The sequence below is a fragment of the Cheilinus undulatus genome, linkage group 9 (genome assembly GCF_018320785.1).
Source record: "Cheilinus undulatus linkage group 9, ASM1832078v1, whole genome shotgun sequence".
NCBI classification, from domain to species: domain Eukaryota; kingdom Metazoa; phylum Chordata; class Actinopteri; order Labriformes; family Labridae; genus Cheilinus; species Cheilinus undulatus.
The window spans coordinates 8,498,859-8,512,479 of record NC_054873.1 but is presented as its reverse complement, the minus strand read 5'-3'; the positions used below and the strand labels follow the sequence as shown (position 1 = coordinate 8,512,479).

At 39.7% G+C, this 13,621-nt stretch overlaps 1 protein-coding gene across 8 annotated transcripts in view; it reads left to right on the top strand.

Annotated features, from left to right (window-relative positions):
• The window catches only part of plekha7a (pleckstrin homology domain containing, family A member 7a), a 287,077-nt gene that overhangs the window by 34,424 nt on the left and 239,032 nt on the right, over window positions 1-13,621 (top strand). Inside the window, exon 1 of one of the 8 annotated variants that reach the window (XM_041794818.1) lies at window positions 3,684-3,880. The exons of the other annotated variants lie outside the window; for them this stretch is intronic. Within the exon in view, the coding sequence (XP_041650752.1) occupies window positions 3,729-3,880 (152 nt within the window). The 5' untranslated portion in view covers window positions 3,684-3,728. Of the gene's footprint in view, window positions 1-3,683; window positions 3,881-13,621 lie in introns of those variants that run through there. 8 annotated transcript variants of the gene reach the window in all.

The following is a 13,621-nucleotide window of genomic DNA, read 5'->3' as shown; positions in this document are numbered from 1 at the left end:
CGTTATCTTGTCCCTTACCTTACATTAGCTTACATTAACTCACCTTAACGCGGTCCGGTACAATACATAATGGTTTTATATACGACATGCTTTTATATTAAAAGATATGGTTAGTTATGAAACAATACAGTACAAAATAATATGATGTGTTACAGTACAGCATTTTACAATACAATACAATACGAAATGATACGATATAATTATAATAGGATATGATAGTAGATTACAAGTCAATCTTACAATGATACAATATGGTACAAAACCACTGGACACAACAGTATGGGATACAATACGATACAATATTATACGATTATCAAGCAATCTTTATTTTTGTAGCCACTTAATAACCAATGCCATCTCCAGGCACTTTATGAATGGGGCAGGTTTATAGTCATACTTTTGTTCTATAATGTACAAGGACCCAGATCTCAGTACTGAGCAACAACAGCAAAGTTTCAATGGCAAACAAAAAGTCCTTCAACACACAGAAACCTTGAGCAGAACCAGCCTCATGTTAAACAATCATCTGCTGAAGCTGTGTTGGCTTAAGTGGATAGAAAGAGATTTATTTATTGATTCATTGTCAACCAGACCATCTCTTTCAGTTTGGCCTAAGTGGTCTGTGCAGACTCAAGGTTGGGTCCTGAACTGAGACTGTGTGAGACTTGGTGGCTTGGATTTGCAGGGTTTTTTTTTTTTTTGATGATTTGCCTCCTGAGACTTAATATGATGGGAGAGTATATATGATACATTTCAATGTACAACACATGGCTCCTGATACTAATGAACTATTCTGTGTAATTCCTGAACTGTGAGAAAATCATATACATACATGTGGTTAAGTGAGGAATTGTAAATAGGGCCTAAATCACAGGATTGATATATTTAGTGACAGTTTTACCTCCTATCACTCTTTATTTCTGAACTAATTCTCATATTATCCTGCTGTCAACTTCCTGTTTGGTCAATTAACTTCAGTTCATGTCATCCAAAGTGCCATCATGACTAGTCATTAAGTTGGACAGGAAATCTGCGTCAAGGATTGTATTTCTAAAACTGAAATATTGATAATTGCCTTCAGCAATTATATAACTGTCTCAGGAGACAGGACAGTGATTAATTGCGCTATTTATATTTTGTACCACGTCTTAATTTAATCCATCTTTGTGTGGGAAAAAAGCCAGCCAAACAGGCTCGTCTCTGAGTTGATGTTACTTTGAAGGACATGACAGGGCGGGATAGCCTTGGTAAGAGCTATTTCCTCTTTGAGTTTTTCTTTTCTTTGGCAAACATACAGCCTTTGAAATGAATATTCAGACCCACTCTCTATATTCTCTGCAGTGTCTTTTCCTCCTCCAGCCATATGTTGGCTGTCTATTCAGCATTACTTCCTGTAGCCTTAGTCACCTCTCTAAGGAATTAGTCACCTTTTTGTCACCATTTTGCACTGCTCCTGTATATCCTCCCTCATCCCTGCTGTAATTTCCAGCTTTTTCTGCTTCTTTAAATAGTGTTAGTAAAACCCCGATGAATACATGTCAAACTCGGAGCCATGAGCATGAGACGAGCTCACAGTTCATGAAAGAAGCTCTGCGGTAAACAAATCATCTTGATTTCTGCAGCCGAAGACACGGCAGAGTTAAAAATCACATCAAGAAAAAGCAGCGTGTCAGTCATAGCGTCAGTTCTTGTGAGCAGAAAAAGAAACTACAAATAATTTACAAGGCACAGAATTTGAACATTTGATGGAAAAGACAGAATCACAAACATACAAGATGTTTACAGTCAACAGATTGTCTAATACAGTTTGGTGAGCTTTTAGATTCACCTTACAGCGATATTTTTATGCATAAAACGAACACATTTCTCCATAAATCTATCCATCTTCCTCCACTTATCTGACCCAAGCTTGGATAAGTGGTAGAAGTTGAAGGTGGAATAAGTCAACCCAGACATCTCTCTCTCCAGCAACGTCTTCCAGTTCCTTCTGAGGGATTCTGTGGAACGCCCAGGCCAGATGAGATCCATTTACTGGTTGATCAGTATTCCTGGCAACCATTACACCATAGAGTCAAAGGAACACTCCAATCAACTCAAGAAAAGGGTGGTTGAAAAGTGTAAGTCATTGGATACATACAAAGAAAATTTCCAAGGCACTGAACTTTTCATGAAGGTCAGGTAAATTGATCATCAAGAAATGTAAGGAATATGGCACATGTGTAAATCTGCCTAGATCAGGCCGTCTTCACAAAATGAACGACTGTGCAAGAAGGAGACTAGTGAGAGAGACCACCAAGACACCTATGGGGGAGTGGCAAAGAGAAAGCCATGCACTGTTGAAGAAAACTGATATTAAATCTCGACTAGAGTTTGTAAAAAGGCAAGTAGGAGACTCTATGGTCAAGAGGAAGAAAGTTTTTTAGTCTGATGAGACCAAAACGGTGATTTTTGTCCAATAGACCAGATGAAACACTGTACATCACCACAAACACACCATCCCCACTGTGAAGCACAGTGGTGGCAGCATCATGCTGTAGGGATGCTTCTTAGACAGCCAGCCCTGGAAGGCTTGTAAAGGTAGAGGGTTAAATGAATAAGGGCTGGGCAATTAATCGCAAATTAGATTAAATCACAATATGGCCCGCTGCAATTTACAAATCGCAGAGGTTGCAATATTTCTTAAACTTGAAATATGTCATAATAACAGTTCAATACATTCATTTTTGCAGCAGCAGCTTTACAAGCTTAACCTCCTCCACCCCAGCCGCCTCCTTTATAGCTTAAAGCTTGTTGCATCCTCATATTCAGATTAATGCTACTATGGATTTATTGCTTCTGAAAGAATTTCATTTTTTCAAGACACATTGTCAATTATGTGTTCATCCATATGGGGGTTTCTCGCCACGAGCTCCCTGGAAAGTCAAAGCATACTGCTTGACTAACCCAGGTAACCGACAGTAAGACATGATCACAGCTTTTCAGCTTCCCACACCGAGCATTATGATATCAGAGGAAAACAGTTGTGGTGATATGCTCACTGCCCAATCAAGACTATGAACTAGAAGACAGGAGGAAAAGGTCTAGAATTTAGGTGAAAGATTATTTGTAGTGCCATTTTTTTGAAACATTTGGCCACTGACAATGTCGTTGCATCCAACAAGATTTGTCATTGTAATGAAAATAACTTGAGATCTGAGAAAATGCATGAAATGTTGAGCCCACAAATGGAAACATGCACCAACAGCTGACTGAATATCTCCACATGACAAGCCCACATGTCTCCACAGAGTGGGATCAGCCGCTCTCGCTCTTTTCTTTACATGTCTGTTGTCTGTGGAAACTGCGGAGGGGGTCCATCTGTGTTCAGCACTGAGAGGACGAAGACGGACACAAAGGAGGGATTGAAGGACAAAGGAGCAAACGGCGAGTGAGAGAAACAACAAGATGTTTAGTACAATGTTGTGGCTCTCAAAGTCTGGCTGCTTGTAGGAGACAGTAACACTTCTGTCAGAGGAAGAGGAGGAGGGCCAGGCCACCAAAACATTAGCAATCATGTGAGGAGAGCAGGGGATGACAGAGACAGAGAGAGGACAGGGGTGAGAGTGGATGGGACAGCAGGGATATTGACCAACAAAGCAGCATGGCGAGATCAGATGACGCTAAAAGTGTTGAAGTTACAGAGAGATAAAGACTGATAATCCAGCACAGAGATATTTTATTTGGAAAGTATGGGTACCTGCTGCAGTCGCGACCCCGCTCGGGAGGCCGGTCATGAGCTGGTGACTATTAAACGCCACGCTGCCTGGCCTTGGATGACCAGAGTGGTGACTAACCTTCAGGATCATGAGTTCTCCACATGGGATCTGACGGGTGACACGAGGTAAGTTTGTCATGAAATCCTCCATCCTTAGGGTGCTGGCCCGTTTGGAAGCAATTAGAGTGAATGGACCATTAAGGATTCAAGGACAGCCAATCAAGCTGCAGCGTGGCAGCTTCCTGAACAGCTGTGTTTAAGAAGAATAGCAGGACTGAGGATAGTGGTACCCTAGTTGTTAATTAAGTAAGGATGCACTGATTAAGAAACATGAAATACCAATGTTAACAATTTGGCTGGTTACAGATCCATTTTTCACATCATCATAAGTCTTTTTTTTACTGAGCAACATGATTTGATGTGGTGGAATTTTTGTGGGTCAGTCTTCTTGAAATGTTGCTACGCTATCTTAGGAACTTCATGTGTTAATCAGGGTGAGACTACATGATCCTTTGTCTGCTCCGATGGTCACTGTGTCAGATCAGGCAACCACAAAGCCACAAATCTATGCTGTGACTTTGCTGACAGACGTGACAGACTACAGACTGGTACCCAACTGATCATTATGACTGACGTGGTGATGTTGGAAGGAAGAGAGGAAGGGTTAGATAATGCCCGGATGAAGACAACCATACTGTATTTTTAGTACTGCAGTGGCGTACTCAGGATTTTTGAGGGGCAGGGTAAAAATAACTGAAAGGGCCCCTGCTGTATTCAGCGGAGCACCAGAGATCTCAAAGAGGGGTTGCAAGGATTTGACTGCTCTGACGTTGTCAAAATACTTGGAATATATTATCTAAAATCATGGCAAAACTTTATTCAAATAGTTTATACAAGTGTCTTTTTTTATGAAGGAGTATTTTCTTAGAGTATTGTCCATGAAACATTTAAAATTGATGTTGATTTTTGACAGCTATCACTTTTTCATTCGTGGGGTTCTTTGGGTGGCTCAGCTTTGCTTAGGTACAAGTATGGGACACTCCAGGGAAAAAAGGGTTGGGAACCACTGCTCTCGAGGGCCTTTTGTATCATTTTGCTTGCTTGGATGGCACCAAAGAGGGCACTTTGATGAATTTTGTCCACTTACAAGGCACCAAAGAGGCATTTTGTCAAATTTTGCCCTCTTTAAAGGGGCACTTTTTAAAAAGTTTGGCCACTTGGGGGGCATCTTAGATGGCTCTGTCAAATGTTGCCCACTTAGATGGCACCCTTAAGAGCATGTTGTCCAATTTGTTCACTTTTGGGTCACCAAGTTTCACTTCGACAAGTTTTGACAGCATTAGGGACACCAAAGAGTACACTTTGTCAAATTTTTGCTAATTTCTAGGACACAAAAGAGTACATTTTACAAATTTTGCCCTCTTGGATGGCACCCTAGATGACACATTGTCATATTTGTCTACTCCAAGGGTACCAAAGAAAGCACTTTGTCAAGTTTTGCCCACATTTACGACACCAAAGAGTACACTAAGACAAAATTTACCCACTTGTAAGGCACCAAAGAGTACACTTATTCAGGCTTTGCCTAGTTTTAGGACACCAAACAGAGCACTTTGTCAAGTTTGCCCATGTTTAGGACACCAAAGAGAACACCTAGACAAAATTTACCCACTTGTAGTGCACCAAGAAGTACACTTTGTCAGGTTTTGCCAATTTATGGGACACCAAAAAGTACACACTATTAAATTGTATCCACTTCTTGGTCACCCTAGAGGACACTTTGTTAAATCTTGTCCACTCATAGGGCACCCAAGAGAGCCCTTTAACCAACTTTGCCAACTTTAAGGGCCAAAAAGAGAGCACTTTGTCAGGTTCAGGGCATTTTTAGGACACTGAGATTCACTTTGACAAGTTTTGCCAACTTTTAGGACACAAAAGAGTACAATTTGATAGATTTTACCCACTTGATGGGCACCAAAGAGTGTACTTTGTCAAACTGTGACAACTTTTAAGACACCGAATATTACATTTTGATCATTTTTCACACTTGTTGGGCACCAAAGAGTAAAATTTTACCCACTTTAAAGGAAACTTTTTAACCATTTTGTCCACTCGGAGGGCAGCCTAGAAGGCTTCTTATCTTTTTTTTTTTAGTATCATGTGGTGCATATTCCATAGGAGCATCCAAGAGAACACCAGTTCATCACTGCTTGCATTCAGATTGAAGAGCATTATGGCAGCATAGTAGTAGACATTAACTTTTGCTACAGCAGCTACTAGTGTTGAGAAGCTGTGTTACAATTTGGGTAGCGCATTTGAGCAGAACTGGGGACCTAAACTGATGAAAACATGAAGAATTTTGTTGAAAGACTAGTACATCTGGTGCTGACCACCAAAGGATCCAACTTTAGCTGTTTAGCTGCTAACCTTGTGCATCACTACAAACAACATGGGATGAAACAATCAACACTACAAAAGCCAGACTGGGGTAGAGTCATGCTTATAATGCTGCTGACATTAATGCATCAGAAAAATCTCTACTTATGAGAAAGAAAAATGATTTAATTCTTGGAAATCTGGTCCTTAATGCATACAGAAAGAAGCACTAGTTAACTAGCTCTACCTTCATTGTTAGAATTTCCAATCAGCCAACTATAAATTGACTCACTTTCTTAACCTCTGCAAACATTTACAAGTTTCTTCACTCCAGACATGTGCCTTTTCCAAACCATGTCATTAAGACTTAAAAAGCACTAATAACCTTGAATGTGCTGCAGCAAACACGACTTATTACTGGTTATTTTCTCAGACAGACATCTCGGCTCTTCTGGGTGTCTTGCTGCCATTTCATCCAGGGTGTACTCTTGAAAAGCACAAACTTTTTAAACTGCTTTTTGGCCTTATTATGTCACAGTCATCCACTCTTACGCCAACACTTTGAACCTCGTCTTTCATTGAATTATTCATCCTTGTGGGGCGCCTGCTGGCTAGCAGAGATTGCTCCATTCATGCCCTCCAGCAGCAGCGAGGTGAGTGAAGGCGTAGCTGTAACACACCTTCATATTGAGCTGCGAGTCTTTACGCTGGCTTAGGAGCGTGGCGTGAATTTCAGCTCATTAGCTTCTCTCATTTGAGGGAGAAACACAGCTTCCTTCGGCCCAGTGCATCGCCCTGCAGGCATTTGATGAAACAAGTTATTTGTGTCATAGTTTGTCAGCTTTACTGTCTGTAAAAGAACAAGAGACGATAAAGCAGATGCACACTTGAGTTGCACAAATGTACACACCAAACGCACACTTAGGCTGAGCGTCTGTGTGAGTCTGGGTGGGGTTAGACAGTAAATACACTCACACTGATCGGGAGCTGAATGCAAACATGAGATTATTTCAGCTTGACGAGAGCGGTTTGACAGCTTTATGGCACGCTCGGCCCTTTTCTCGGCCTCACTCAGCTGATCAGAACATAGCGATCTGAGCAGGCTGACGGAGCTGGAGGAATTATCCTTGAAATCTTTACATTACTACAAAAGCGGCCCGTGACGGCTGGCTGTAAACGTTAGCTGTAGCCAGGAGGCCAGTTATAGTATGATAAAGACTTTCAAGACTTCAAGGCTCGTCACATCCGATTACTTGACTAAATAGGGGCTACTTTTAAAGGGTAGATGTTGAGCCGCCCCTGAAAGAACATTACATATTCTGCACCCCCTCCTGACATTTAAAAAAAGTCTATTTTTAAACTACTGTCTCATCTTTAAACGTTTCTATTGGTCTGCATGTTTTTTAATCATCTTTATTTCTGTTGCAATTAGTTTGTTGCTTTTGGCTTTAAACTAATTGGCGATATTGCTGTATGATTGTGCTCTCTTCTTATTCAGTGGAAGAAGGGAGTCTGTGTTCATGCTGATGATGCACTAGAGCTGCACATTAAAAAGGAATAACTACACAAGGATAACATATTTAGGTATCCAGGTAGATAATAACATTAAAAATAATAAAAAATGAAAAATAATAACAAAAAATGAAAGTGACCTCGTCAGAGTGGTCAGAACTATGATTTTATTGTGAAAATTTAGCTTCATTAAAATGAAGATTTTTCCCAGAATAATGCACCTACAGTATCAGGCATTTTTAAAGTCCCTGTGTCGCGAAATCCTACATTTTTAACCAACTTAATATTTTACAATTAGGTTGCTGTTAACATGTGAAAACACCGAGATCTATGTGTGACTGAATTTTGGATTTAGACGGTTAGAAAGTTGCTCATCTCTTTCCTGGCTTGGAGCCTATGACATCACCGGTTGCTATGGGGAATTACCCCTCTAATGCTGCAACAATATAAAATCACTGAGCAGTTCAGCTGATGTCACTGGCTTCACTGAAAGTTAACAGCTAGTTAAATTCTGTTTTTTTTTTTTTTTTGTTCATTTTGAGAAAAATTTCTATCTATCAGCCATGGTGTCCTATGGGTCATTAGAGTATCATAACAGAGCGATTTGTGCCAGGAAACAGTAAAATTAAGCCCTAACTTCTTTCTCTCTGCTCTGATCAAAGTTCACCATAAGGTCAGGGGGGAGGCTAATCGCTGGAGTGCTTGTCTAGTTCTTAGTTGAACCAGATGCAGCAGGGGCAACCATCTTACCTGCTGAATGTGTGTTTTTAATCCACAATTCACTTGTCTTTAGTCCTGAATGATTAAAATAACTGGGTTGTGGCTTTGTCTCTCTCTAAGCGTCCCCACAGTTCAATCCCTCCTGTGTGTTCTTGTCCTAATGCCAAAGTTTAGTAAAGTATCTGAGGTAAAAGACAAACTCTATTCCAGCCAAGTCTGTCACAATAAAAGCCTCCAATTGAAGACTTTTATTTTGAAGAGCAACATTAGAAAATGTATTGTTTTCATCAGCAACTAAACAGTGACAACATCTCATAAACAGGAGACATAACTTCACATTACTCAGGAAATTAGATATAAGGAATACCTGAAGGGTTAAATACAGGATGAGAAAATGAAATTGAGACTATTTAGCATGACATAAATGTGATTGTTTCACTGGAGGCTTTAGAAAAGTTGTAACATAGCAGCAGACAACACAGATGACTCCTACATTCAGGTTGTAGTATTTTTTAAAATTTGAGAGGATGGTATTTCTCGTGAGTGGGTGTGGCTTCCGCTCATTCAACGACACACCCACAGCATCCTAGAGCAGATTTTACTGCCTCATTTTTCACGATTTTGAAGCTTGATTTTATAAACTTGGAAATGTTTTCATGACTGAAATCTGGCCTGGTGGTTCATAACACAGTAGCCTGTCATACAACAAACCTAAAATGCATAACTTTAGATCACTTTACATGGACTTAAATAACTGTAAGCAACTTTATCCTGAATGGTTTAATACTTTTTGAACAGTGATGCTATGCTCTACAAATCATGCAACTATTCTAGTGTCAGTTTTCTCAGAGTAGTTTGTAGAAAAAAATCCAGATTTTCTTAGATTAAGAGCAAGAGCACCGACCTCAGAATGAGGACCCTGTTCAAACTGCAGGTGTTATTTTGATTTTGTCAAATAAATTGCTCTTTTGGGGCTTTAATGTGCCCCAAAACTCACCAGTTGAAATATGCATGTGGTTGTGGTTTTGTGAAAGTCTTCCGTACAGAAATCAGGGAACTTTGTTGTTGAAAAGGGGAATGGGTTAAGACTGTACTGTATGTATCATGATAAGTTGGAGCCATCTTCACCTTGAGCTTCATGGCAGACACCTGAAGAGTTTGAGCCAGAACTGACCCATGATTGAAACGGTTCATAATTCCCTCCAAAAACCCTGGCTGAACAAAAACAGCCCCAAAGTATGTCTGAAAAAATCCAAAGATGTTTCAGTGAAGTATTCCCAGTATGATTATTTTACAGCTCCTGGTTGTGTCAGCCTTCTTGGTCTTGAACTGTAGATACCGAACATGCTTAATATTTCAGATTCAAGATCAGGCTGCCTCCGATATAACCAGTGAGACTGAGCAGATCTGAGTCATTTCTACATTTGGTTAAGGTTTGAAGATTGTCTAGCATGTAACCAGCCTTAATGGCCATGTAAATCCCTGATTGTCTTGCAGATCTGTTTCTTCTTTCACTCCTAAATCCAAACAAAGCTGTCACCATTTTGGCTCAAACCGAGGCCGAGTACTCTCTGAATTCCATTTCTCCGTTTTCTATGCCTGAACGCCCAAACACAACCTTTATTTTGTAGCCAAAGAGGCTGTTTTCTCTACAATGTAAGAAAAAATAACATGGACCAGATGGAGTCTTAAAACCAGAACATCTGAATGTGCCCCCAGAAACAATTTGAATTTCAAAACACCTGTGTGCACCAGGCCAGAAAAGCACTGTTTTCCATTTAGAGAGCCGAACATGGTGAATATGCAGGCTACGCTGAGAGGATAAATATGGCAGCTTTCTTGATGACCCATCTTGAGTGGAAGGTTTATTTATTCTCAATCAAACACAGCGGCTGTGAAGCTTTTTCTGTACAGCACTGCTGCAGAGGCTTTCTTAGCTCAGATATGAAGGTTGATAAATGTGAATTCAATCCAAGAGAAAAGTGGAGTGGAAGGTGGCTTACTATTTTAAAGTAGACTTTCAGTGACCTGACCAGGGCTGCAGCAGCTTTATAAAAGTCCCAATGTAGCTGAGTTTCAACGCAAGTTCTGACTTATGATGGAGGTTATACTAAACTGTGATAACCATATTTTTGACCTGAATTTAAAAGAGTTTTATTTATTTATGCTTGGTACAATAAAGCAATCTTAAAAATTTAAACCCCTCAAAACAGAATTACCTTTTTATTGGTCATTTTAACGGTGTTGATGGGCTCACTGAACTAAATTATTATAACGTAATGGCAATTTCATAGCAAGGCCATAAAGTACAAACATCAGGATGCCAGAAAACAGAGAAAGGTAAAATGAGACAACTTTTATAGAAAAAAGAGGCGAAAAAATTGGTTAAATATGGCCAAAGGTGCACCATTTGAATTAAAGTTACAAAAATGGGGCAAGAATGGGCCAAATGGGTTAAAAGCAGCAAAATAGGGCAAAAGGGGGCAAAAATGAGTTAGAAGTGGCAAAAAGTAGTCGTAGCAAAAATGGGTTGAATTTTAAAAAATTGGTTAAAAATTGAAAAATAGGATAACAAATCCCAAGAAAAATAGGTCAAAAGTGGCAACAAGTTGTGGCACAAATTGCCTCAATTGGGAAAAATGGCAAAATTGGCAAAAATGGGTGAATTGTGGCCCAAAAAGAAACAAAAGTGGGGCAAGAAGAAGTGGAAAAATGTTGCCAAACAATGGCAAAAGTAGGATTAATGTGACAAATAAGGGCGGCATTTGATTACAAATTGCAAAATGGGTTAAAAGAGGCAAAAATAGGGGAAAAGTGAGATTAATGGATAAAGAATGGCAATAAGATGTAGCAAAAATGGCCACTGTTGGCAAAAAAGGGCAAAAGGGAGCAAACAAAGGTTTTTTTTGCCCTAACAAGCTACAAGAAAAACCCCGGCAAAAACAAGTAGAGAATTGGGAAACAGTTGCTAAATGGTGGTGGCAAAATGGGTTAAATGTAGAAATCGGGAAAGAATTTGTTTAAAATGGCAAAATGTGTTTCAAGTGTCAAAAAGATGTAGCAAAAATGTCCACAATTGGCAAAAGATGGCAAGAGGGGCAAAAATGAGATGTTTTTGGCCCAAAAAGTGGCAAAAAATATTGGAAAATTGGACAAAAGTTACAATACAATGACAGAAATTTTATTAAAATTGACAAAATAGGCCAACAAAACAGCCAAAATGGGTTAAAACTGGCAAAAATGGGTGGAAAGTTGCATAAATTGGTTAAGAGTGGCAAAAAAACTTTGTAAATATGGGTAAGAAGTGAAACAAATGTGGTGTAAATGGGCAATTAGTAGCATTAAATGGTCAAACTGGCATAAAATGTTTAGAGAACAAGACAATTTTGTGAAAAATAGCAAAAGAAGTAGCAAAAAAGCAAAACTGTTAGAATCTGTCAGACTTGTCACGTGTGAGGTTGCTTTAATTTTCAGAACCAGCTAGGATTTAAAAATCTTCTAGTGTGTGCCAGGCTAAAACACATAGCCGTAGCAGAAATTAGAGTTGCATGCTTTAAAGGTTACAGTTTGTTAGAAAAATGCCTCGTCAGTTTATCGGGGATGCAGTACAAACTGCCAAATTTTAAAAGGATGAGTCCTCACTGTAGGGCCACAGCCTTGTTTCATTTGATTCCTGCTGGTAGCCAATTACTGGATTTTCCTCTCTCTTCCCTGTATTTCCTGTCTCTCTGTAACATTCACTTATCATAAAAAAACAGCAAGAAAAGAATTTGAATAACAGAAAAAGAGTTTGAAATGGGGTGCACTCTCTCATAAGCTCTGTCGGTGAGGCTCAGGACCTGAGTGGAGCTGCAGTGGATTTTAGCTCTGCTTGTGTCTTTTCTACCTTAAGATAAAGACAACAGCAGTGATGCAACACACTGATACAACATTTAATAATGTTTACATAAAGCCAGCAGGGGACTGTGAGTGATGCAAAGACTGTAAAAAACAAGGATGTAGTCTCAGTCACATCATCCATTGTTTCAGATACAAAACATAGATTATAATTTAGTTCAAATTCATCCGGGAAAACTCCCACACCAATTGTTTGATATGGGCACAACTTATAAAAAAATTCTTTGAAGGTAATTGGATGAATATTCTGTCACATTCAATAGGGGCCAATCAAAGAGAGAATACAAAGTGAGGTAGGCATGCCCACCTCCATTAGTAACCTGAGCTCAACAGAGTTTGACAGTGGAGCTTGTTGGTGGATAAAACTCAATCTGAGACTGTTTGGGAGAAGTGCAGGAACATCTTTTCTGCCAAGAGCAGCCTTTAGTGTGGCTCTTTTCTCTCGTTTTAATAAAGAAACGTGGCCCTGTTCTGATAAATCTGCCGCTGTACTATGGCTACATCCGAGCTACTCACTACACTTGTGGCAGCTATTGCTATCAGTTACCAGTACAGCTAAACCCCTCCTGTAGCTACCGCCTCTTTCACCTTGCTTCATGAGAGCTTTGCAAAATGGACCCACCTGGTAACAGACATGGAATCTCACCGTTCCATCTTTTGCAAGGTCACTGAAAGTCAGTTTTAAAACCAAACCATGGAGTTTGGCTGTATTGAAAATGGTCATTCCATCGAACTTTTGATCAGTCTTGGAAAACAGAGGCAGGCCTTAAAACGCTTGGCAAACAGCTACAATGCATCCACCTGTGTGTCTACCTAAAACCTTATGAGACCGACGTAGTCGTATATGACAAGAAGAGACAGGTTATTAAAAGTTAAATAACTTTTGAACCAAAAATCGTGGCCCCTTTTTTCACTCTTGAAGCTAGCTGTTGTGCTGTTCCAGTGATGCTATCCATGCTATCATAGCCCTTAAAGAAGCTTTTCTAGTGAGCCTGGAAATTAGTCAACTTTCCAGGGTTTTTAAAGATTAAATCTACACAGGTGAATCTGAAATTAAATGTTTCTTCATCCATTTTCTGATCCATGTTTGATTGTCTCTGCTGCTAGCTTAGAATGCTAATTGCCATAATGCTCTTTGATAGGCTGACAACCAATGGCAGGCTGTTCTATCACCAGTCAGTTTTCCAAACTGTGCAGGTCATGACAGAGATGGTCTGAATAATTCATAATGGAGAGAAAGAGAGCCTGGGGAGTGGCCCTCTGTGTCACTGCAGACAGGAACTGCTTTGAGAACTGGCACAAAACAACCAACAGTGCAAGGACTTTTTTAGAAATACTTGAATATTTAGGGAACTTTTGGTT